This window comes from Mustelus asterias, unplaced genomic scaffold, assembly GCF_964213995.1.
Source record: "Mustelus asterias unplaced genomic scaffold, sMusAst1.hap1.1 HAP1_SCAFFOLD_1858, whole genome shotgun sequence".
NCBI classification, from domain to species: Eukaryota; Metazoa; Chordata; class Chondrichthyes; order Carcharhiniformes; family Triakidae; genus Mustelus; species Mustelus asterias.
In genome coordinates this window covers 13,488-37,237 of record NW_027591803.1, presented here as the reverse complement: position 1 = coordinate 37,237, position 23,750 = coordinate 13,488, and the positions used below count along the sequence as shown (strand labels likewise).

At 47.1% G+C, this 23,750-nt stretch overlaps 1 protein-coding gene across 1 annotated transcript in view; it reads right to left on the bottom strand.

Moving 5' to 3' along the window:
* Window positions 1-23,750, bottom strand: part of LOC144488783 (1-phosphatidylinositol 4,5-bisphosphate phosphodiesterase delta-3-like) — a gene marked incomplete at its 3' end in the record, with an annotated part of 60,409 nt that overhangs the window by 29,772 nt on the left and 6,887 nt on the right. Inside the window, exon 3 of the mRNA XM_078206882.1 lies at window positions 19,593-19,818. Within this exon, the coding sequence (XP_078063008.1) occupies window positions 19,593-19,818 (226 nt within the window). The remainder of the gene's footprint in view (window positions 1-19,592; window positions 19,819-23,750) is intronic.

Here is a 23,750-nt window from a genome sequence, read left to right as displayed (position 1 = left end):
ATAACACTCTGATATACCCCACATCCCTCACTGTAACACACTGATATACCCCACACCCCTCACTATAACCCTCTGATATACCCCACACCCCTCACTGTAACACTCTCATATACCCCACACCCCTCACTGTAACACTCTGATATACCCCATACCCCTCACTGTAACACTCTGATATACCCCACACCCCTCACTGTAACACTCTGAAATACCCCACACCCCTCACTGTAACACTCTGATATAGCCCACACCCCTCACTGTAACACGCTGATATACCCCGCACCCCCTCACTGTAACACGCTGATATACCCACGCCCCTCACTGTCACACTCTGATATACCCCACACCCCTCACTGTCACACTCTGATATACCCACACCCCTCACTGTAACACTCTGAAACAGCCCACATCCCTCACTGTAACACTCTGATATACCCCACACCCCTCACTGTCACACTCTGATATACCCCACACTCCTCACTGTAACACTCTGATATACCCCACACCCCTCACTGTAACACTCTGATATACCCACACCCCTCACTGTAACACTCTGAAACAGCCCACACCCCTCACTGTAACACTCTGATATACCCCACACCCCTCACTATAACACTCTGATATACCCCACACCCCTCACTGTAACACTCTGATATACCCCACACCCCTCACTGTCACACTCTGATATACCCCACACTCCTCACTGTAACACTCTGATATACCCCACACCCCTCACTGTAACTCTCTGATATATCCCACACCCCTCACTGTAACACTCTGATACACTCCACACTTCTCACTATAACCCTCTGATATACCCCACACCCCTCACTGTAACACTCTCATATACCCCACACCCCTCACTGTAACACTCTGAAATACCCCACACCCCTCACTGTAACACGCTGATATACCCCGCACCCCCTCACTGTAACACGCTGATATACCCACACCCCTCACTGTAACACTCTGATATACCCCACATCCCTCACTGTAACACTCTGATATACCCCACACCCCTCACTGTAACACTCTGATATACCCCACACCCCTCACTGTAACACTCTGATATACCCCACACCCCTCACTGTAACACTCTGATATACCCCACATCCCTCACTGTAACACTCTGATATACCCCACACCCCTCACTGTAACACTCTGATATACCCCACACCCCTCACTGTAACACTCTGATATACCCCACACCCCTCACTGTAACACTCTGATACACCCCACACCCCTCACTGTAACACGCTGATATACCCCACACCCCTCACTGTAACACTCTGATATACCCCACACCCCTCACTGTAACATCTGATACACCCCACACCCCTCACTGTAACATCTGATACACCCCACACCCCTCACTGTAACACTCTGATATACCCCACACCCCTCACTGTCACACTCTGATATACCCCGCACCCCCTCACTGTAACACGCTGATATACCCACACCCCTCACTGTAACACTCTGATATACCCCACACCCCTCACTGTAACACTCTGATATACCCCTCACTGTAACACTCTGATATACCCCTCACCCCTCACTGTAACACTCTGATATACCCCGCACCCCTCACTGTAACACTCTGATATACCCCGCACCCCCTCACTGTAACACGCTGATATACCCACACCCCTCACTGTAACACTCTGATACACCCCACACCCCTCACTGTAACACTCTGATACACCCCACACCCCTCGCTGTAACACTCTGATACACCCCACACCCCTCACTGTAACACTCCCTAGCATACTCTCAGTGAAGGAGCTTGACAGTGATGGAGATCCCAGGGTGGTGTTAGAGTGTGGGCAGTTAAAGTATGTTCTGGCATTAATCATTTAAGGTTCCTAAATATAAAAATTTGATGCAACTAGCAACAGGATGCCAAGGATCACACCCTCCTAGCCAAGCTGAACCAACCCTTACTCTAACCCTGTAAATAAGTCATTCGAACATTTCTATTTTATCATGCTCACATTAAAGCTGGCTCTGCCCATGTGAAATATCTGTGCATTGACTATCTGAATCCCTGTTTAACAGTGAGTATAATGGCTTTTATTGAAACCTTGTTTTTTTTTTGACTAAACTAGATTTGCAGAAGCTGAGGGCAGCATCTGATAAACATACAGTTTTTCCCACAATTACAGAACTCTGTTCATTATTCTGCTCAGGGTTCCTGCTGGAACAGTCAGTGTTGTGACTGTGAGGTGATTAGACAGGGAGGGTTAAGTCCACGTCGACTGTGGCGTAGAGAGGCACTCTCATCCCTGAAACAGAATGTTCCGGGCAGGAGCCCCCTTCCTGAGCCTTCATCACAAAGGCCTGAATTTCTCACTGGTGGGATCTCGCTCCCCACCATCCGGAGAGTTAGTGAGGAATACATCGCTGCTGACTCCGTGTGCCCCCCAGCCAGTTCACACGGGAATGAGCCTGGAGTGACTGCATGGCGAGACTCCCGCCCCTCGCTTGGGAAGATGACCCACCTTAGACAATCTGATTGGCTGGCAGCTCTGCTGCCTGAGGATGACTGCGACTAAGTCTATACACTGGAGACAAACCCAGGGGTCCCAGGGCTGGGAAGGCCCAGGGGGAAAGGGAGGGGGGGATGCAAAGGGGACAATTAGAGTCTCAAGGGTAAGTTGGGCATGACGGTATGGGGAGGGAGGTCCAGAGACACTGGACCTTAAGGGACTTCAAAAGCACCACACACCGCTCCCCCACTGATGATCTAAGTCTGTTGTTTTTTGGGCTTCCCCCACGCAAGGTCAATCCTCCCGCCAGACTAAAACAGGCTGGTCCAGAGGGAAAAAAACAGCAAAACAGGGAAATAAGATACTGGTTCAAAACCCAAATGGGTTTTAATTTGACTGTTTTTTCCTTCGAGGGAGAATGGGAAATGGCCTCAATTTGGGCAAAGGCCCTCACCAAGGCTTTCCCTGCCCTATTCCCAATCCTTCAGTTTCACACTCCCATCCCAGCCTGAAAAGCTGTTGGCAGCAACGCCCACATTACCATGAATGAATTAAAAACCCACCTTTCCCCAAAGCTCTGCAAATGTTTCCTTTCCAGATAATAGTATATTTTAATTGTTCTCTTTTGAATGCATGATCCAATCATCCTCTACCAGACTCTTAGTGCACTGATTACTTTTTCAAAACTATTTATTCATGGGATGTGGGCGTCGCTGGGCCAGGCCAGCATTTGTTGCCCATCCCTCATTGCCCTTGAACTCCGTGTCTCGCTCGGCTATTTCAGAGGGTAGTTAAGAGTCAACCACAATGCTGTAGCTCTGGGATTACATGTCGGCCAGACTGGGTAAGGACGACGCGTTTCCTTCCCTAAAAGACATTAGTGAACCAGATGGGGGTTTTTACGACTATTGGTTCACGGTGATCATTAGACTTTTAACTCAAGATTTTTATTGAATTCAAATGTCACCATCTGCTGTGGTGGGATTTGAACCTCGGTCTCTGGATTACTAGTCCAGCGATAATACCACTACACCACTGCCTGCCCCAGAATTTTATGCCTCCCACCAGTAGGTTTACAGGTGGGCTCACCTGGGTAGCCTGCCAACTGTCGATCTGTCTGCAACTTGACAGGGGTGGCAAACTGGTCTGATGAAAGGTCACAGGCCCAACAGGTTAACTCTGTTTTAATCTGTTTGACCTACTGAGTATTTCCAGCATTTTCTGAGTCGACTTGCCCCAGGTTCACACCCTGAATTTGAATGGCTATCAAAGTGCCAACAGCAGAAATTCACATACACAGGTCAGGGAAAGCTAGCCTTAAAAAGTAATCAAAAGACAAAGGGAATTTGGCACTTCTCTCAAGAACTGGAATACAAAAGGGGAGAAAGTAATGTTTAGTTGCTCGGAGCCTTCGTCCGATCCTATCTGGAGTATTGTGTTCAGATGTGGGCACCGCACCTCAGGAAGTGATATTGGCTTTTGGAAATAATATACCAGTGCCTCAGGGGTTAAATGAGGACAGATTGCACAGACTAGGTCCGTATTCCGTTGAATTTAGAAGATTAAGAGGTGATCATGTCAGGACATTTTAAATGATTAAATGATGAGAGAAAGAATCCTATCTGGTGGTGGGGGTTGAGGAGAGAACCGGTAACAAGAACTTAAAATTAGGAGGCCATTTTGAACTAAAATCAGGAATTGTCTTTTTTTTCACTTAAAGTGTATTGAAATCTGCAAATCTGTCCATGCAGAGGCTGTGGATACTGGGGACACAACTGAAATATTCAAGGGTGAGATTGAGGAACCTGTGTTAGGCAAGATTATCAGCAATATGGATCAATAGAGAAACGGACTGAAGTACAGAGCAGCCATTGTTCCTTCAGAAGCAACTCTTCAAATGCAGACATTAAAAATATAACAAAACTTACTCCAACTTATAAATCAAAGAAAGGTTTTAATAAAGAAACTTCATGACTCCAAACTTGGGGCCACGCCCTGGGCCAGATCAAGTGCCCCTCAATTCCCAACAGGTTCTTATTTATAATGAATCAGCTGACCATCACATCATTCTGTAATTGGTTCCATGGTTTACTGGGTCAGCTGACCCTTACAGCTTGTTACCATTGGTCACATTACATCCAATACAAAGTTGTCATCGGTTACATTCTAACAGTCATGATCTGATTGAATGATGGAACAGGCTCGAGGGGCTGAATGGCCTCCACATGCCATTCCTCAGTCATAGGCAACAGTACACAGCCAGTAGGTGGGAATGCTCAACGGCAGTGTTAACTCATGCTGAGAAAACTGAGTGATGTGGGGCTGTGGTAATTTTTAAAAAATTCTTTTGTGGGAATCTTTAGCAAAGGTCAGCATTTGTTGCCCATCCCTAATTGCCCTTGAACTGATTGATTTGCGAGGTCATTTCGGTTAAGAGTCATCCACAAAACAAAGAACAAAGAACAGTACAGCACAGGAACAGGAACAGGCCCTTCGACCCTCCAAGCCTGCGCCAATCACATTATCCTATCTAGACCAACCGCCTGTATCCCTCTATTCCCGCCTGTTCATGTGTCTATCCAGATAATTGGTAAATGTGGCTAACGTGTCTGCCTCAACCACCTCACTTGGCCGTGCATTCCAGGCCCCCACCCCTGTATAAAAAAACTTCCTCTGCACATCTCCACTGAATCTTTATCCCTTATCTTGAACTTGTTCCCCCTTGTTATTGTTATTTCTGCCCTGGGAAAAACTTCCAACTGTTCACCTTATCTATGCCCCTCATAATTTTATAAACTTCTATCAGGTCGCCCCTCAGACTCCGTCTTTCCAGGGAGAACAATCCCAGTTTATTCAATCTCTCCTCATAGCTAATACCCTCCATACCAGGCAATATCCTGGTAAACCTTTTCCGAACTCCCTCCAAAGCCTCCACATCTTTCTGGTAGTGTGGTGACCAGAATTGGACACAATATTCCAAATGTGGCCTAACCAACGTTTGATATAACTGTAACATAATTTGCCAACACATATACTCGATGCCCCCGGCCGATGAAGGCAAGCATGCCATATGCTTTCTTCACCACTTTTTCTACCTGTGCTGCCACTTTTAAGGATCTGTGGACCGGCGCATGCCCAGATCTCTCTGTGTGTCGATGCTCCTGATGGTTCTGCCATTTATTTTATAGCTCCCACCTAAATTGAACCTAACAAAATGCATCATCTCGCATTTGTCCGGATTAAATTCCATCTGCCATTTCTCCAGCCAATTTTCCAGCCTATCAATATCCTGCTGTATTCTCTGACAATCATCACTATCAGAAGTCTCACAACACCAGGTTAAAGTCCAACAGGTTTATTTGGTAGCACAAGCCACTAGCTTTTAGAGCGCTGCTCCTTCATCAGGTAAGTGGGAGTTCTGCGTTTGATAAGGTCCCCCATGGTCGGCTTATGATGAAAGTAAGGAGGTGTGGGATAGAGGGAAAGTTGGCCGATTGGATAGGTAACTGGCTGTCTGATCGAAGACAGAGGGTGGTGGTGGATGGAAAATTTTCGGACTGGAGGCAGGTTGCTAGCGGAGTGCCACAGGGATCAGTGCTTGGTCCTCTGCTCTTTTGTGATTTTTATTAATGACTTAGAGGAGGGGGCTGAAGGGTGGATCAGTAAATTTGCTGATGACACCAAGATTGGTGGAGTAGTGGATGAGGTGGAGGGCTGTTGTAGGCTGCAAAGAGACATAGATAGGATGCAAAGCTGGGCTGAAAAATGGCAAATGGAGTTTAACCCTGATAAATGTGAGGTGATTCATTTTGGTAGCACTAATTTAAATGTGGATTACAGGGTCAAAGGTAGGGTTCTGAAGACTGTGGAGGAACAGAGAGATCTTGGGGTCCATATCCACAGATCTCTAAAGGTTGCCACTCAAGTGGATAGAGCTGTGAAGAAGGCCTATAGTGTGTTAGCTTTTACTAACAGGGGGTTGGAGTTTAAGAGCCGTGGGGTTATGCTGCAACTGTACAGGACCTTGGTGAGACCACATTTGGAATATTGTGTGCAGTTCTGGTCACCTCACTATAAGAAGGATGTGGAAGCGCTGGAAAGAGTGCAGAGGAGATTTACCAGGATGCTGCCTGGTTTGGAGGGTAGGTCTTATGAGGAAAGGTTGAGGGAGCTAGGGCTGTTCTCTCTGGAGCGGAGGAGGCTGAGGGGAGACTTAATAGAGGTTTATGAAATGATGAAGGGGATAGATAGAGTGAACGTTCAAAGACTATTTCCTCGGGTGGATGGAGCTATTACAAGGGGGCATAACTATAGGCTTCATGGTGGGAGATATAGGAAGGATATCAGAGGTAGGTTCTTTACGCAGAGAGTGGTTGGGGTGTGGAATGGACTGCCTGCAGTGATAGTGGAGTCAGACACTTTAGGAACATTTAAGCGGTTATTGGATAGGCACATGGAGCACACCAGGATGATAGGGAGTTGGATAGCTTGATCTTGGTTTCAGATAACGCTCGGCACAACATCGTGGGCCGAAGGGCCTGTTCTGTGCTGTACTGTTCTATGTTCACAAACAGGGCATATAAAGACACAAACTCAATTTACAAAATAATGGTTGGAATGCGAGTCTTTACAGGTAATCAAGTCTTAAAGATACAGACAATGGTGAGTGGAGAGAGGGTTAAGCACAGGTTAAAGAGATATGTATTGTCTCCAGCCAGGACAGTTAGTGAGATTTTGCAAGCCCAGGCAAGTCGTGGGGGTTACAGATAGTGTGACATGAACCCAAGATCCCGGTTGAGGCTGTCCTCATGTGTGCGGAACTTGGCTATCAGTTTCTGCTGAGTCTCTGAGTCTCTGAGCAGAGACTGAGGATGGCCTCAACCGGGATCTTGGGTTCATGTCACACTATCTGTAACCCCCACGACTTGCCTGGGCTTGCAAAATCTCACCAACTGTCCTGGCTGGAGACAATACACATCTCTTTAACCTGTGCTTAACCCTCTCTCCACTCCAGGCCACCCTCTGTATAAAAAAAACTTCCAGCTGAGCAGAACTCTTGAATGCATTCAGTGCAGTTTGTTTGTTACCCTTGAGTCTGTGAATGATGTACGTGTCACACTATCCAGTATCCATCAGTGTTCGATGTCCATCTCTTATCACTATCCAGTTTCCACCAATGTCCAATATCATCCCTCATCACTAGGCGGCATGGTGGCACAATGGTTAGCACTGCTGCGTCACAGCGCCAGGGAACTGGGTTCGATTCCTGGCTCGGGTCACTGTCTGTGTGGAGTCTGCACGTTCTCCCCGTATCTGCGTGGGTTTCCTCCCACACTCCAAAGATATGCAGGTAAGGTTGTCAGGAACTCCCCCTTATGTCAGGGTGATTAGCAGGGTAAATACATGAGGTTACAGGGCTAGGGCCTGGGTGGGATTGTGCTCAATGGACTGAATGGCCTCCTTCTGCACTTTACAGATTCTATGAATCATGTAGACTATCCAGTGTCTATCCCTCATCGCTGTCCAGTGTCCATCAATGTCCAGTGTCCATCACTCATCACTATCCAGTGTCCTGTGTCTATCGCTCATCACTATCCAGTGTCCACCTCCCCTGCCACCCCATTTAAGTTGGCCTGAAGATGTACATTGTGGATGAGATAGGAGACAGGTTTCATCGGCTGCTATAGTTGTAGAGTTGCTCATATTCCAACTCATTCTTTCGGTACCACAGGACTACTTCCTGAGGAACTTTATCCCAACATGATCAGGAGAGGGATAAAGGAAAATTGTTGGTCTCACAAGCAAATATTATTCCCCTTAATTAATTTATTACATTGTGAATAGATATGGGGCCCTGAATGCTCCCCCCAAAATGGATTCACCTCCTAGCCTCGTATTGTACTTCACTTTACACAGCATTCACCTTCTGACCATCTGCTCAATCCGATGATGCCCATGTTTTCTTCCTCTTCCTCCTCGCCATCGATCAAGCTGCTCCTTTGTTTCCTTTCAGCTCCTGGTGTACACATCTCCAACCACCACACTACAATGACTACCACCAAAACTAATCTTCAATGTTATAGTCAATGAATGCCCAAGCCAACTGAACTCAATGCAATCCAATCTAAATCAGCCCCAAAACTTAATGCATTTCATTCCAACCCAATTTAATCCAACCCAAAATAAAAACACCCTATTATAGAAAGGATGTTATTAAACTAGAAAGAGTGCAGAAGAGATTTACTAGGATGCTACCAGGACTTGATGGTTTGAGTTATAAGGAGAGGCTGGATAGACTGGGACATTTTTCTCTAGAGCGTAGAAGGCTGAGGGGTGATCTTATAGAGGTCTATAAAATAATGAGGGGCACAGATCAGCTACATAGTCAATATCTTTTTCCAAAGGTAGGGGAGTCTAAAACTAGAGGGCATAGGTTTAAGGTGAGAGGGGAGAGATACAAAAGTGTCCAGTGGGGCAATTTTTTCACACAGAGGATGGTGAGTGTCTGGAACAAGCTGCCAGAGGTAGTAGTAGAGGCGGGTACAATTTTGTCCTTTAAAAAGCATTTAGATAGTTACATGGGTAAGATGGGTATAGAGGGATATGGGCCAAATGCGGGCAATTGGGATTAGCTTAGGGATTTTAAAAAAAAGGGTGGCATGGACAAGTTGGGCCAAAGGGCCTGTTTCCATGCTGTAAACCTATGTAACTCTATGACTCTATGAGAAAATGCTGGGAAAACTCAGCGGTTCTGGCAGCACCTGTGGAGAGAGAAACAGTTAATGCTTTGAGTCTGCATGATTCTTATTGACTCGAAATGTTAACTTGGTTTCTCTCCACAGATGCTGCCAGAATTGCTGAGTTTTTCAAACAGTATTTGGTTGTACTGATCTTCATGAAGGGTGTGACTATTGTACTTGGCCAGTCTTTGAAAAACACCCTGGATGTGAATGTATTTTCCCAAGCAAGATTATTGTGTAATAATACCGAAAACCTAAAGCTCAGAAACAGGCCATCAAGCCCCACTGGGCTATACCAGTGTATTGTCTAATAAACCTCCTCCCTTTAACTCTTCGCACACTGCTGCCCATATCTGTCTATTACCACAGTATTCACATGATCAGCCATGATCAAATTGAATGATGGAACAGGCTCGATGGGCTGAATGGCCTACCCTGTCCCAATATGTCTATTCCCACGGAATGCTTTCTAAGTCTGGTCAAGTACAGTGATCATACCCTCAATCAACGTCACATCTGTTCGTACCCACCTTTCTGATGAAGGGTCATCAGCCTCAAATGTTGGGCTTGGGTTTTCATGTCAGATGGGGGTAGCTGGAGTTGGAAAATTTCCTGGTTCAACCTGCCTGCCGAGGGAAAATGTGCCTGAAGAGGTTCGGTTTTCATTCCGGGGTGGTGGGGGTTTGCGGGTGGGGGGGGGGGAGGCGGGGGGTGGAGTGGGGGGGGGGGGGGGGGAGGCGGGGGGTGGATTGGGGCGGGGGGAGGGCATGGGTGCTGGAATCAGACCCCCTGGCCCAGGGAACAGTTCAGAGGCCGAGGTGAGGCCGAATGAGGAAACGGGCTTTTCATCCTGTCTCAGGCCTGGCATGAAGACCCGGCCCTGACCCACTCATTATGAGACTCGGGCTGTTGTGGTGGGCACAAGGCTGTGTGGGAGGAGACATTTAAAAGCTGTCATGTGAGTACAATCTGTAAGTAGTGGCCAACAGGTCATTATTGCTACAAGACACGACCCATCATGGGACTTCCGTATGGACTGAGCAGTTGTCCTATTGCACACATGTAAGGAGGAACCACACCATCACTGTTGGCAAAGTTTCCCCACACCCAGCGGTGCAGTTGGCTGTATCTTGGCAGTTGCAGAAGTTGTCCACACTCTGCAGTTAGGATGTGAACATTAGGCCTCATTAGGTTCTCTGGGCCCCTCCTGCTGATCCTTAGTTCTGCCATAAACCCATTCAGCTCTCCCATCCCCAACACACCCAAAGGTGCCTCACTCATAACACTTATTGCAGCACACTGTCAATGCAGGCATGTGTGATGCCCAAGGGAGCAGGCCACAGGCTCCTGAAAGCTCCCGAGCACACCGTGACCTTTTGGAGCACTCACACCAAAGCATCGAACGTATGCACTGCTCCCCCTAACCAGGCCCCCTTCTGCCTCCACCTCGTACGCCTCTGCCATCCAATCCCTAACCATGCGCCTGCTCCACCACTACCCCTTACACTCCTGCCATCTAACCCCTACCACACCCCCCCTCCACCACCACCCCTTACGCCCCTGCCATCCAATCACATCGCTCTCTGTTCAGCTCAATATTCAGGTTCGAGCATGTGATCACAGCTTGTGAGCAGCATAGCACAGAGGGAAATGTTATTCACCTAATGTCCAGGTGGGCAGTGTAGCCAATGTCCAGGGGGGGGGGGGGGGGGGGGGGGGAAATGTCACCAATGTCCAGGGGGGGCAGTGTCACCAATGTCCAGGGGGGGAGGGGGGGGGGGGCAGTGTAGCCAATGTCCAGGGGGGAGGGGGAAATGTCACCAATGTCCAGGGGGGGCAGTGTCACCAATGTCCGGGGTGGGGAAATGTCACCAATGTCCAGGGGGGGGCAGTGTCACCAATGTCCAGGGGGGGGCAGTGTAGCCAATGTCCAGGGGCATGGTACCCAGGCTCTATGATGTGGAGATGCCGGCGTTGGACTGGGGTAAACACAGTAAGAAGTTTAACAACACCAGGTTAAAGTCCAACAGGTTTATTTGGTAGCAAAAGCCACACAAGCTTTCGGAGCTCTAAGACCCAGGCTCTATGACAGGGACTTGGAGATCCTGGTCCAGGAGGGATACACTTTATGCCACAGCCAGAAAGGATCTCTCCAACCGTAATCTAACAAATGTGGCAGGTTATCGCAGCCGCGTGAGCACAACCGTTCAGTGTCCTTGATCTTGCTTCCAGGAACTGCTGAATTAGGCGCAGTGAGTTGTTGACTGCAGTCATCATCATAGAAATCATAGAAACCCTACAGTGCAGAAGGAGGCCATTCGGCCCATCGAGTCTGCACCGACCACAATCCCACCCAGGCCCTACCCCCACATATTTACCCGCTAATCCCTCTAACCTACGCATCTCAGGGGCAATTTTAACCTGGCCAATCAACCTAACCCGCACATCTTTGGACTGTGGGAGGAAACCGGAGCACCCGGAGGAAACCTACGCAAACACGAGGAGAATGTGCAAACTCCACACAGACAGTGACCCGAGCTGGGAATCGAACCCAGGACCCTGGAGCTGTGAAGCAGCAGTGCTAACCACTGTGCTACCGTGCCGCCCTGTTGCAAAGTTGAGTTTATAAAGATGTAAAGAATGTAAAGAAAATGCTAGAAGAACAAAACATTCCGAGGTCCCTTTAAAAGCTGGTTTGGTTTCAGTATTTGAAGATTTAGAATGCAAAGTACACAGAGTCCCAGACTCTTCTGGGAGGTCTTCCTCTTTGGGGGATTCGGCGTTACGGCTTAAAGGGGAACAACCTCCGCGTCATAACAAGTCTCTGTGATGAGTGACACATCAGCTGGGACACAGTCAGTATGTAATCCCCTTCAACAAGGATGAATGAAAAGACATGGCACTGATGTGGATCCGAGCATTAACGTGCTGGCATCTGACTGCCCAGTGTGACCCACCACCAAACCGATGAGACCCATCCTGATGCCAGATGTTTACACTAAATATCGCCTGTCCTGTCCCAATCAGATCCCTTCACCAATCGCCCAGCTTATCTCTCGGGAATCAGGAGGAGCAGGTGTCCGAGCGCTGTCACATCTCGATCACATTCCACCAACACAAATCCCAACACTATGGAGGGATGCAGCGCACATTTAGAGTCATGACCTCTGGTGAAGGAACCACACCAGAGGGAAAGAGTAGGTGTCAACAGTCTGAGAATCTGTGCACAGTCTCTCTCAGTGGAGGAGGGGGGGCAGTTATGATGATGCTCCACTAGGCATTGAGGTTGGGCCTCAGGAGTCAGCTTAAGGGCAGAGTACTTAGATCAGCAGCAGATGTACAGACATCTTCCCCGGGGCAATGCAAGATCCCACATTTTGAGTCCATCGTAGTGATGAGCTTGAACTCATCTGGGAGTCTCAACTGCATTGGCTCCAACCATGAAAGACTGGCCAATCACGTGGAGAGTCACATGGAGTACGTGCAGGAACAATGTGATGGCAGACTCAGTAACCTGACCAATCCGTTCAGAGTGTGAACGCTGATCTCCATGTCCACAAGAAACTGCAGAATAACAGCAGGATGTTCACGCTGCTGCCACAGGGCTTGCTGGAATAAAAGAGAGCTGCAGCCCAGCAGCCAACCCCTTCCAACCTTCCAGTAAACCAACCGAGGACTGAGGAGGTTGCAGAGAAGGATGAGGATTCTGGGAACAATTCTACACGCACACCGTCCACAGCTTCCTAACTACTTCGCCAGAGTCCTCAGCCTTGGTGCATATTCCGGCTACCATATCTGCCCCTGCACATTTGCAGGATCCACAGTCTGAGATAGGTCTCCAACAGATCCCTGCACAAAGAGGTTAGGCATCACGTTCCTCAATGCCTTACAGAGAGGTGAGCAGCCTGCCTCCACCTCCTTTGAGTTTACAAAGGGGTGCACTAAGTAGAGTGTTTTAGAGTGCAGGGCACCATGAAAACTCAATTATTGATGAATTCACAGAGGTGTAATGTTTCACATTATAAACACAAACCTTCCATTGACTGTAAAGACACCATATAAAACAAAGGGAGATATTGGGAGGTACTTACTGAGAGTCACATGCAATAACCAGGTAAACATTAAACTGCATGTTTTTACCAGTGTCAATGAAGACGACAGCCAGAGGTCCATCACTCAGTCATATGACACTGTAAAGGGTGTGGTCACACATGTCCATCAGAGGAAAGCCAGCTCCTCAATAACACTCAGAGTGATGATAGTTGTTTACCCTGGTGTGTGGACATTGTGGGCCTTTTAAGCTTTTCATTTCCATCCATTGGTGTCTTTACCCCTGCTCTTATTCTCTATGTTTCTATGAGGGGGTTTGTGCTGATCAGACTGGTGGAGAAGTGGCAATCCTTCAAGTGTAGGCCCAGCCATAGTGCTGAGAGAAATACCAAGACATCATTCTGCACGTGCTCAGTTGAAACAGTGATCTCACAGGCAACTGGCAGCCAAACTTACTGCATTCACGGGCACCAGTTGTTCGAGGCGTGAGATCTGGTTCCAACATAATACAGACGTCAGGTGGCACAGTGGTTAGCACTGCTGCCTCACAGTGCCAGGGACCCGGGTTCAATTCCCAATTTGGGTCACTGTCTGTGTGGAGCTTGTACATTCTCCCCGTGTCAGCGTGGCTTCCCTCCGGGTGCTCCGGTTTCCTTCCACAGTCCAAAGAAGTGCAAGTTAGGGTGATTGGCCATGCTAAATTTTCCCTTAGTGTCCTAAGATGTATAAATTAGGGGGATTAGTAGGCAAGTAGGGAAATTTCACAGTAACTTCATTGCAGTGTTAATGTAAGCCTTACTTGTGACTAATAAATAAACTTTAAAAGTACATGGGGTTATGGGGCTAGGACCTGGGTAAGATGCATTGTAGGAGAGTTGGTGCAGACCGATGGGCCAAATGGCCTCTTCTGCACTGTAAAGATTCTGACCATTTCCAGAGACATTCAAAGCTTTCTCCTCTGTTTCCTTTGAATCATAAAGGAGCTAAACTTGTTGCAGTAGATCCATCACTTATGGTAATAGCTCACCCTCTTCTTCCTTGCTGCTCTCTGTGGGGGCTCTGCCAGCTCATGCCCGGGTACCCTGGTTCTAGCAGCTCGCTGATGCTGCCACCTTTCCTCTACATGCTGCCCGTGGGAAGTTGCTTTGCCCATTTCCTTAGTCTTTCTTCCTGTGATAATTACAATGATTGTACGCTGGGGAAGTCTGAGTCTGAAACGAGCCTGTACCTGAAAATCACAGACCCTCCCAGTTCCTCCCAGAGTGAACAGGTTTATACACATTTACCATGATTCCCTCATCCTTTCCCAACTGGGGACAGCTCTGCTTAATTACCAATTTAAAGCATAGATTTTATTGCAGCACAACTTTATCATTAACGCATCTTTTGTGGCCAACACACTCTTCGCCCAGTCTGACTGGCAGTCTGTAATGTCACCTACTTGGCTGACGATTCATGGAATGATGAAGAGGTCTTCAGGCAGATGTGTCCTTCCGCATTTCCAGCCTCTCCTTCCCCATCCCGGAGACCAGACTGTAGCCTCAATCTCAGAGGAAAGTGATGCTACTTTACAGAGGCCTTCAGGCTGAGAGACCTTTCATCCTGGCCATCAGAGCTGCCCAATTCTCCAACACCAAGCCCTGGAGCACACACTGTGGGTTGAGGATGGTTTTGGGGTGGAAATTGGGTCTGTTTCCCTGTGCTACGTTCAATGATCTAGCTGATTTGAGAATGGTGCCTGTGTGTTTCATACTTCACTCCCTTCCCACTCGCAAAAATCATAGAATCCATAGGATCCCTGCAGTGCAGAAGGAGGCCATTTGGCCCATCGAATCTGCACCGACCACAATCCCACCCAAGCCCTATTCCCATAACCCCACATATTTACCCCGCTAATCTCCTGACACTAAGGGTCAATTAACCATGGTCAATCAGCCTAACGAGCGCGTCTTTTGGACTGCGGAAGGAAACCGGAGCACCCGGAGGAAACTCTCGCAGACACGGGGAGAAGGTGCAAACTCCACACAGACAGTGACCCGAGGCCAGAATCGAACCTGAGTCCCTGGCGCTGTGAGGCAGCAGTGTTAACCACTGTGCCACCGTGCGGCCCCAAAAATGCTGGAAACGGGGATGGACATTCGAACCCAGGTCCCGTCTGTCATCCTTTAGCTTTGGTAGAGCCTCCCCTAATCTGCAAAAATCCAGCCCATTAACTCTGTTTCTCTCGACACAGATGCTGCACATCTGCTGAGTATTTCCAGTATTTTCTGTTTTTGTTCTGTCTATTCCTTTCCCCCTTGTATATAAATCAAATCTACCCTTAAATACACCGACAACCTCTGTATTTGAGCATTCCACATTGCCATCATTCTCTGGGTAAAGATTTTCCTTTTTAACCCTTTTTAACCCAGTTATGTTTTTGGCTATCTTTGTGCGGTCTAATCCACTCACTATGATTTCTCCGCTCTTTAATCTCTATTATACTTTTCTCTATCTGTCACGTTGCCCAATCCACTCCTTATTGCTGCAATTTTCCATGGCTGTTGGGATTTCTGTGTTAAATCTTTCCACTCAAGCTTAATCGTCAGCTTGTGTTTTTTTTCAATTGAATGAATCATTTGTAGATGTTCTGCTGCCAACATTTCCTCTGCCTGCCTGGCTGTTTTTTCATGATGAGCGCTTTTGCCAAAAAGGAACCAGCTGAATGTGAGACATGACTCTGAGCTTTCTTTCTCTCTCTCTCTCTCTCTCTATGAGAATTCTCAGTGCCCAACAGGGCAATGCATTGTAGGATTTGAACACCAGGAATCACTGCATTGCCGCAAAGGGGGAATCTGACACTTGACCTTGGATAAGGACGCCAGCACAGTGTTGTTGCAGTTACATTCTCAGTGATAGGCTTTCTTTATCGCTGCAAATTAAAGCCATCCGAGTTAAAGCCATCTGAGTCAACACTGAACACAATTGCACACAGGCTTTATCCTGTAACCCCTGCTAATCCCCCCTGACACTAAGGAGCAATCTAGCATGGCCAATCAACCTAACCCGCACATTTTTGAAGTGTGGGAGGAAACCGGAGCACCCGGAGGAAACTCACACAGACATGGGGAGAATGTGCAAACTCCACACAGTCACCCGAGGCAGAAATTGAACCTGGGTCCCTGGCGCTGTGAGGCAGCAGTGCTAACCACTGTGCCACCGTGCTGCCCCAAAACATTACATCCAGCGAGTAGTCAAAGCTGGAATTGTCTAATCCGTCGGCAGACGCATTATCCATTGCGGCACTGGTGGAAACTTGTGAAGTTCCTTGGGACATGAGGCGGCGGGACACTTAATGGAGCAGGAGGCAAAATATCAGCTGCCGAATGGCGGATAAAAGTTAGTTATTAAATTGGTAGATTTAGGATGGATTGTGCAATGGCAAGCAGTGCAGTCTCTACTTAATATATTAGCATATCATGCATGCCCATTAAAACACAACTTCATCAGGTGGAAGTCTACCTTTGGGATTAAACACGCAGCAAATGAGAAACATGTGTGTTCAGATTCAGGGCTGGATATCAGTGATGTACAGAGGACAAGATGGTTTCCCTGGAGGATTTGGACTGAATAGGAACTGCTTTGCTTGCAAGAGGAACTTTGTTTAATCACAGGGGAGGGAGCATCAGTAGTTGAGATTAGGTAACTGCTGGGAAAGGGAAAGGGACATTCCTCACTCAGGGAGGGAGATGGCAGCCCTATGAAAGCTCGTGGGGGACAGAGGGAGGAAACTGGATGATACAGGGAAGTGCAATGTTGAAATCCTGAGAGCTGAGGGTAACAGAGGGAAAGAGTGGGGTGATAGAGGGAGGGTCGAGGCTGACAGATAGCAGTTCCATGCCTGATGGTGACGATGGGGATGTGGTTGGTGAAGGGTGAGGGGAGATGGGTGGAGATTCATTGCCCTGCAGGTCGGAAAGTGTAAGTGCTACATACACACACACCACCCCCACCCCCCCTCCACTAGGCCCTAATATCCTCACAACTCAGGACTTGGCCTCCCAACTGGGATCAGCAGCCCATCTCGTGTGCCCTCCCTCCCCAGTAATTTCTGAACTATTAAATGCAAAGCCCCCCACAACAGTCGTCAATCTTATTGTTCCTATAAACTGAAAATATCCCAGTGTGTACTTATTCCTAACTTTCTGAGAATTTGAATTATTTGGCAATGAATGTATAAAACGGGTAATTATACAAAGGAAGATATCTGGATATATATAGCCCTCTTTAATTGAGGTTGATGTAGAATCAGGAATTGAATGGTACCCAATTATACTTTGCGTTTCATTTATCCATTCATGGGATGTGGACCTGGCTGGCTAGATAAGCATTTATTGTCCAGAAGGTGGTGATGACCTGCCTTCTTGAACTGCTGCATTCCCTGAGACGTAGGTACACCTACAGTGTTGTTAGGGAGGGAGCTCCAGGATTTTGACCCAGTGACAATGAAGGGACGATGATATATTTCCAAGTTGGGATGGTGTGTGACTTGGAGGAGAACATCCAGGTGCTGGTGTTCCCATGTATCTGCTGCTCTTGTTCCTCTACCACCTAGAAGTACAAAGACAGCAAATACCTGGGCACACCAGCACCAACAACACATACTCAAAATCAGAGCTCTTTGTAAAGCTTACAGTTGTTAGAACAGTAATTATATGTAACCTTATGCAGGTAAAGTAGGTAATAAGGAAGGCAAATGGAATCTTGGCATTTATTGCTAAAGGGCTAGAATATAAAAGTAGTGAAGTGTTGCAGCAACTGTACAAAGTATTAGTGAGACCGCATGTGGAATATTGTGTACATTTTTGATCCCCTTACTTGAGGAGGGATGTAGTTGCATTGGAGGCAGATCAGAGGAGGTTCACTGGATTGATTCCAGAGATGAGGGGGTTGTCTTATGAAGAGAAGTTGGGCAGTTTAGGCCTATACTCTCTGAAGTTTAGAAGAATTAGCGGAGAGCTAATTGAAGTGTAGAAAATGATAAAGGGGATTGACAAAGTAGATATGGAGAGGATGTTTCCTCTTGTGGGCAATCTAGAATGAGAGGTCATAGTTTCAGGATAAGAGGTAGCAGATTTAAATCAGAGATAAAGAGAAATTACTTCTCATGGAGTTCACGACCCCAGAGTGCGGGGACGTTGAGTAAATTTAAGAAGGAGATGGACAGATTTTTAATTATTAAGGGTTCGAAGGGCGATGGTAAACGGGCAGGAAAGTGGAGTTGAGGCCGAGATGAGAGCAGCCATGATCATATTAAATGGTGGAGCAGGTTCAAGGGGCTGAATGGCCTCCTCCTGCTCCTGGTTCTTACGGTTTTTATGAACAAGAAATAAACCATGTGTGAGATACATTAATGGTTTATCAAAATAACAGGAGTTATATTAATCTCCTTAACCCAACAGAAAAAGAAACTATCACATGTGGAAAATTCGTAATAATTTATAATTGACAGGTTAATTAAATTCTTATTTTGAGTGTTATATTCAGATAATGTACAAACATATGGATTGCTACATAGAGTGGCTGAGAGAAAAGGAGAACAGGCAAATATATTGGATTCAGTAAGTGTCTGATCAACTTCGCTCAAAACAGGGATGTGTCTGACCGCACACTAATCTTAAGGGAGTCACATTGGACTCAAAACGTTAACTCTGTTTCTCTTTCCACAGACGCTTCCAGACCTGCAGAGTATTTCCAGCACTTTCTGCTATAGTTTAAGCCTAGTCCTCTAAGTAAACCTGATTGCTCAATCATCTCTGCTCAATTAATCTCTGATATTTTAATTCAATATTAAAGAACCTTTACGAAGTGAATCATGAATTGATTCCATAATACCTAGTAAGGTATTCCCAGTAAAAGACATCGAAATGCATCTGGCTTAGTGGAGCTTGCAATATTACTATCGACATAGAATCCACCAGTCTTTGATTAAACAATAAGAAGTAGAAATGTTAAAACTCTCAGTCTGATTCTGCTAGTCAACGCTAACATCAAGCAGTGAACCATGCTACAGATAAGACCACAAATCTGGCCCATCATTCTCCCTACTCCAGTGCTGGGATAGAGGCATCACACAAGACAACATCTGCATCAGTAACTCGCCACCTCAGTCATTCACTCCCCTGTGTCCTTTCTGTCTCTTATATCAAATTAAGAATATTTAACATCAACCTTTTATTGATTCTCATGGTCAGTATCTCTCTGAAAATAACTCAGAGTATTATTATTAACAATGTGAGCCCACTATAAGCAACGGAAAGGTGAAGCTTTGCCATACCTGTTTCATTCAGTTCATATTTGTGTATAATCGTCACCACATTTTCATCCGTGGCGATTTCGTTCTGTTCCTTTAAGAAATTCTTCATCTCACTGACAGTTAGGATCTGGTCTTCTCCTGAGTAATAGTTAAAAATCTCCTCCAATTCTGGCCGCTGCATCAGAAACTTGCAGAACTCCTCAATCTCATGCTCTTCCAACTTGTTTGTTTTGGATTTATCACATTGCTGAAGGAGATAACAGAGAAGAGGGAGATTTATCCGGGACAGGTCGGCACGCTGGCACAGTGGTTAGCACTGCTGTCTCACAGTGCCAGGGACCCAGGTTCAATTCTGGCTTTGGGTCACTGTCTGTGTGGGTTTCCTCCGGATGCTCCGGTTTCCTCCTACAGTCCAAAGATGTGTGGGTTAGGTGGATTGGCCATGCTAAATTGTCCCTTAGTGTTAGGGGGATTAGCAGGGTAAATATGTGGGGTTACAGGAATAGGGCTTGGGTGGGATTGTGGTCAGTGCAGACTTGATGGGCTGAATGGCCTCCTTCTGCACTGTAGGGATTCTATGATTCTATCACACTGCTGAATGCTGTGTGGGTGGAATTGAATCAAGGCAGTGGGGATGATGCTGGCGCTGTCTGGAGAACGAGAGGGTGCCTCACCTCACCGCCTTCGCGGAAGGTTCACCAATGGTTGCCAAGCAGGGGTTTATGTGGCTGACGGTTGGCCTTTCCCAGGATTAAAGACTCGAGGAGCAGAAATTCCACCACTTCTGAGGACTGCTGCATTGCGGACACTAAGGGCAATTTTAGCATGGCCAATCAACCTAACCCGCACATCTTTGGACTGTGGGAGGAAACCGGAGCACCCGGAGGAAACCCACGCAGACATGATGACCGGAACTTCCCAGCCGTTCACTGGCGGGATCTTCCAGTCCCGCTGATGGCGCACCCCTGCTGTGGGTTCCCCGGTGGCAAGGGGTGCACTCAACAGGAAACCTTGTTGACAATGGCGGGACCAGAAAATCCTGCCACCGGCCAATGGTGGGCCAGCCTGCCACCGCAAAATCCCGCCCAGCATCTGTCCCGCCCACCCCAGGTTCAATCCCAGTGGCAAGGGAATGAGGCCCATAAATGGGCATTAATTAGCTCATCAGCCTTTCTGTCCCAGATGTAGAGGTGGGAAGGTGGCAAGGTTACCTAACCACTGCCCCCTTATCCAATTAAACACCCCCCCTTCAAACTCACCTCAGGGAGGGTATTAAATTCTGCCCTATGTGTAGTGTTTCTGAGAGTGTGTGTGTGTTTCTCAGGGTTTGTGAATGTACTTGCATGTATACATGCCAGTGTGTGCACGTGAGGATGTGTGTTTGTGTGAGTGTCAATGTGTGTGCTTATGTGAGTGTATTTGTGTGCCTGAGTGTGAGTATTTGTGCAAGTGTCTGAGAATGGGCGTGCAAGGGTGAGGGAGTGTGTGTTTGTATGAATGTGTGTGTGTGTTTGTTTGCTAGTATGTGCATTTGTGTGTGTCTGTGTGTGTGTCAGTGTGTGTGTGTGTGTGTGTGTGTCTGTGTCTATGTGTGTCTATGTGAACGATTGAGTGGAAGTGTGTGGTTGGGCAAATTAAATGCCCCACCGTGTGGTGAGTTTGAAATCATAATCATAGAATGTTTCATAGAAGCTTAATAGAATCATAGAAGTTTGATGAGGGGAAGTAATGAGTAGGGGACCCCAATGCCTTCCGTCTCCACCCCAAGTAAGTCTGTGGTAGGGAGAGCCACGGAAGGGGCCACCAATTAATGCCCATTCACAGCTGGTATTAATCCAGCCACTTGGTGGCCAATTAAGACCCACCCGGTATGAAATACATCTTCCGGTTGGCCTGACAGTGTGACTGGGGTGAGAATGATTCAGGCATTGGGTCCAATGGTATCCCCCCCACTGGGGCTTTGATAGCTTCAATTATACTTCAAACAGGTCCCATGATGTGGATACAGAGTTGGTGTCAATATACTCCTGCACCCCTCTAGACTTGTATCCTTTGTTTAATATTGTCTCTCCATGTTCTTCCTACCAAAATGCATCACCTCAAACCTCTCCACATTGAACCTTATCTGCCACCTTGTCCCTGCCCTTTTGAAGTTTTACACTGTCCTCCTAAAGAAACAATGATGTGCTCCAAAGCCAAATGGAAAGGGAAGGAATGATTAATATTTATTGACTTGAAGTCAAGACTCGTATTGTTCAGGCAACCTCACTGAGGGGCAGCCTCCTTAGGGCACGAGGAATAGTTCACTGGCCTGGGGCTTTTGGTCTGCCAGAAACTGCAAAGGGATCTCAAGATTGTAGGCCTGGTTTCAGAGACACCAGGGCCACCATGACTGTGACCACCTGGTTTCGGCAGAGACACCAGGACCACCACCCCCCCCCCCCCCCCCCCCCCGCCTTTTAGATTTGTACTTGACACTGGAGTCATAGAGGTTTACAGCATGGAAACAGGCCCTTCGGCCCAACTTGTCCATGCCGCCCTTTTTTTTAAACCCCTAAGCTAATTCCAATAGCCCGCATTTTGCCCATATCCCTCTATACCCATCTTACCCATGTAACTACCTAAATGCTTTTTAAAAGACAAAATTGCACCCGCCTCTACTACTACCTCTGGCAGCTTGTTCCAGACACTCACCACCCTCTGTGTGAAAAAATTGCCCCTCTGGACACTTCTGTATCTCTCCCCTCTCACCTTAAACCTATGCCCTCTAGTTTTAGACTCCCCTACCTTTGGGAAAAGATATTGACTGTCTAGCTGATCTGTGCCCATCATTATTTTATAGACATCTACAAGATCACCCCTCAGCCTCCTACGCTCCAGTGAAAAAAGTCCCAGTCTCCAGGAAGTGAACATTACTCTTCAGGGCAGTACTATCAGTAACTGTCAGAAAAAGACTACATCAGCAACAAAATATGGAGTGCTTTTAAGTTCTCATTGTTTCTTCATTTGAAGTTGATTAGATTGTAAAGGTGGAGAAAGATCAGGAGAGGCTAGGGGAGAAATATCTGAAGTGGAAACTTCCGGGGATATACTGATGCAGAGATGGCAAATGTCAATATTCAAAAAAACCCATTACAGCTCAGAAAGTCCATGAAAAATGGGTCTCTGCTGTTCAAACAGGTGAAACCAAAAGAGAAAATGCTGGAAAATCTCAGCACATCTGGCAGCATCTGTAAGGAGAGAAAAGAGCTGATGTTTCGAGTCCGGATGATCTTTGTCAAAGCTAAAGGGCAGAGAAAGTGGGAGATATTTATACTGCAGGGGGAGGGAATGAAAGATGAGTCATAGCCACAAAACCAAGGGGAAAGACTGCTAATGGCAGTCCATAGGGAGAATAGAAGGTGTGAATGGCCAAACGGCAGAGAAGCTGAAATCAGAAGCTGTGACAGACGAAGATGTGGGGGGAGGTGGGGGGATGGCTAGGAGAGATAAAATTGAGAAAAAACGGGAAAAGGGAAGCAAAGGGGGAGAAAAGGTAAGAAAAGGGGGAGCTTTATTGATTAAAGGGGTGGGTTTGGGTCATGTAGAGGACCTTGTTACAAAGACATGTTTAATGGGGTTTTATTTTCAATATCTATCTGGTTTTTTTTACACAGTGACGTTTTTATCCTTCTCTCCAATCTGGCACTCAGTAACTATCCTCACTCCAAGTTACCTCAGCTGCCCTGTGGTAAAAGGAACAGGGGTCCTCGAAGGAATGTTAGCCAAGAATACGAGGCTGACAGAGTTATTCCCTCTGCTGTGTGAAAAATTATAGGCAGGATGGTGAGATTTTAAACTATTTACCTGAAATCTCATTGGCTAACGCTGGGCAGGGCTATGACACGTGGGCTGCTGCAGAATGCGGGATCGTGCCAATGACAACTCACATTCCTGCTGTTTCTCCAAATGCCTGAAATACTGCCAGGGAACAAACCAACAGCAGAGCTGTCCTGAAATGGTAGCGGGAGCTTCCTGATAGCTTAAGTATTCCTTCTTGTTGAGGTGTTGCTGGAGGGGACAGTGAAAGGGGCGTGTGCTTTTACCACATCAGTATCCCCTGTTGGGCCAGTCGAGTAACCTCTGCAAAGTTCCTTACACAGAGAAACTGCTCTGCCCCAGCAGTGAAAACAATCTTTA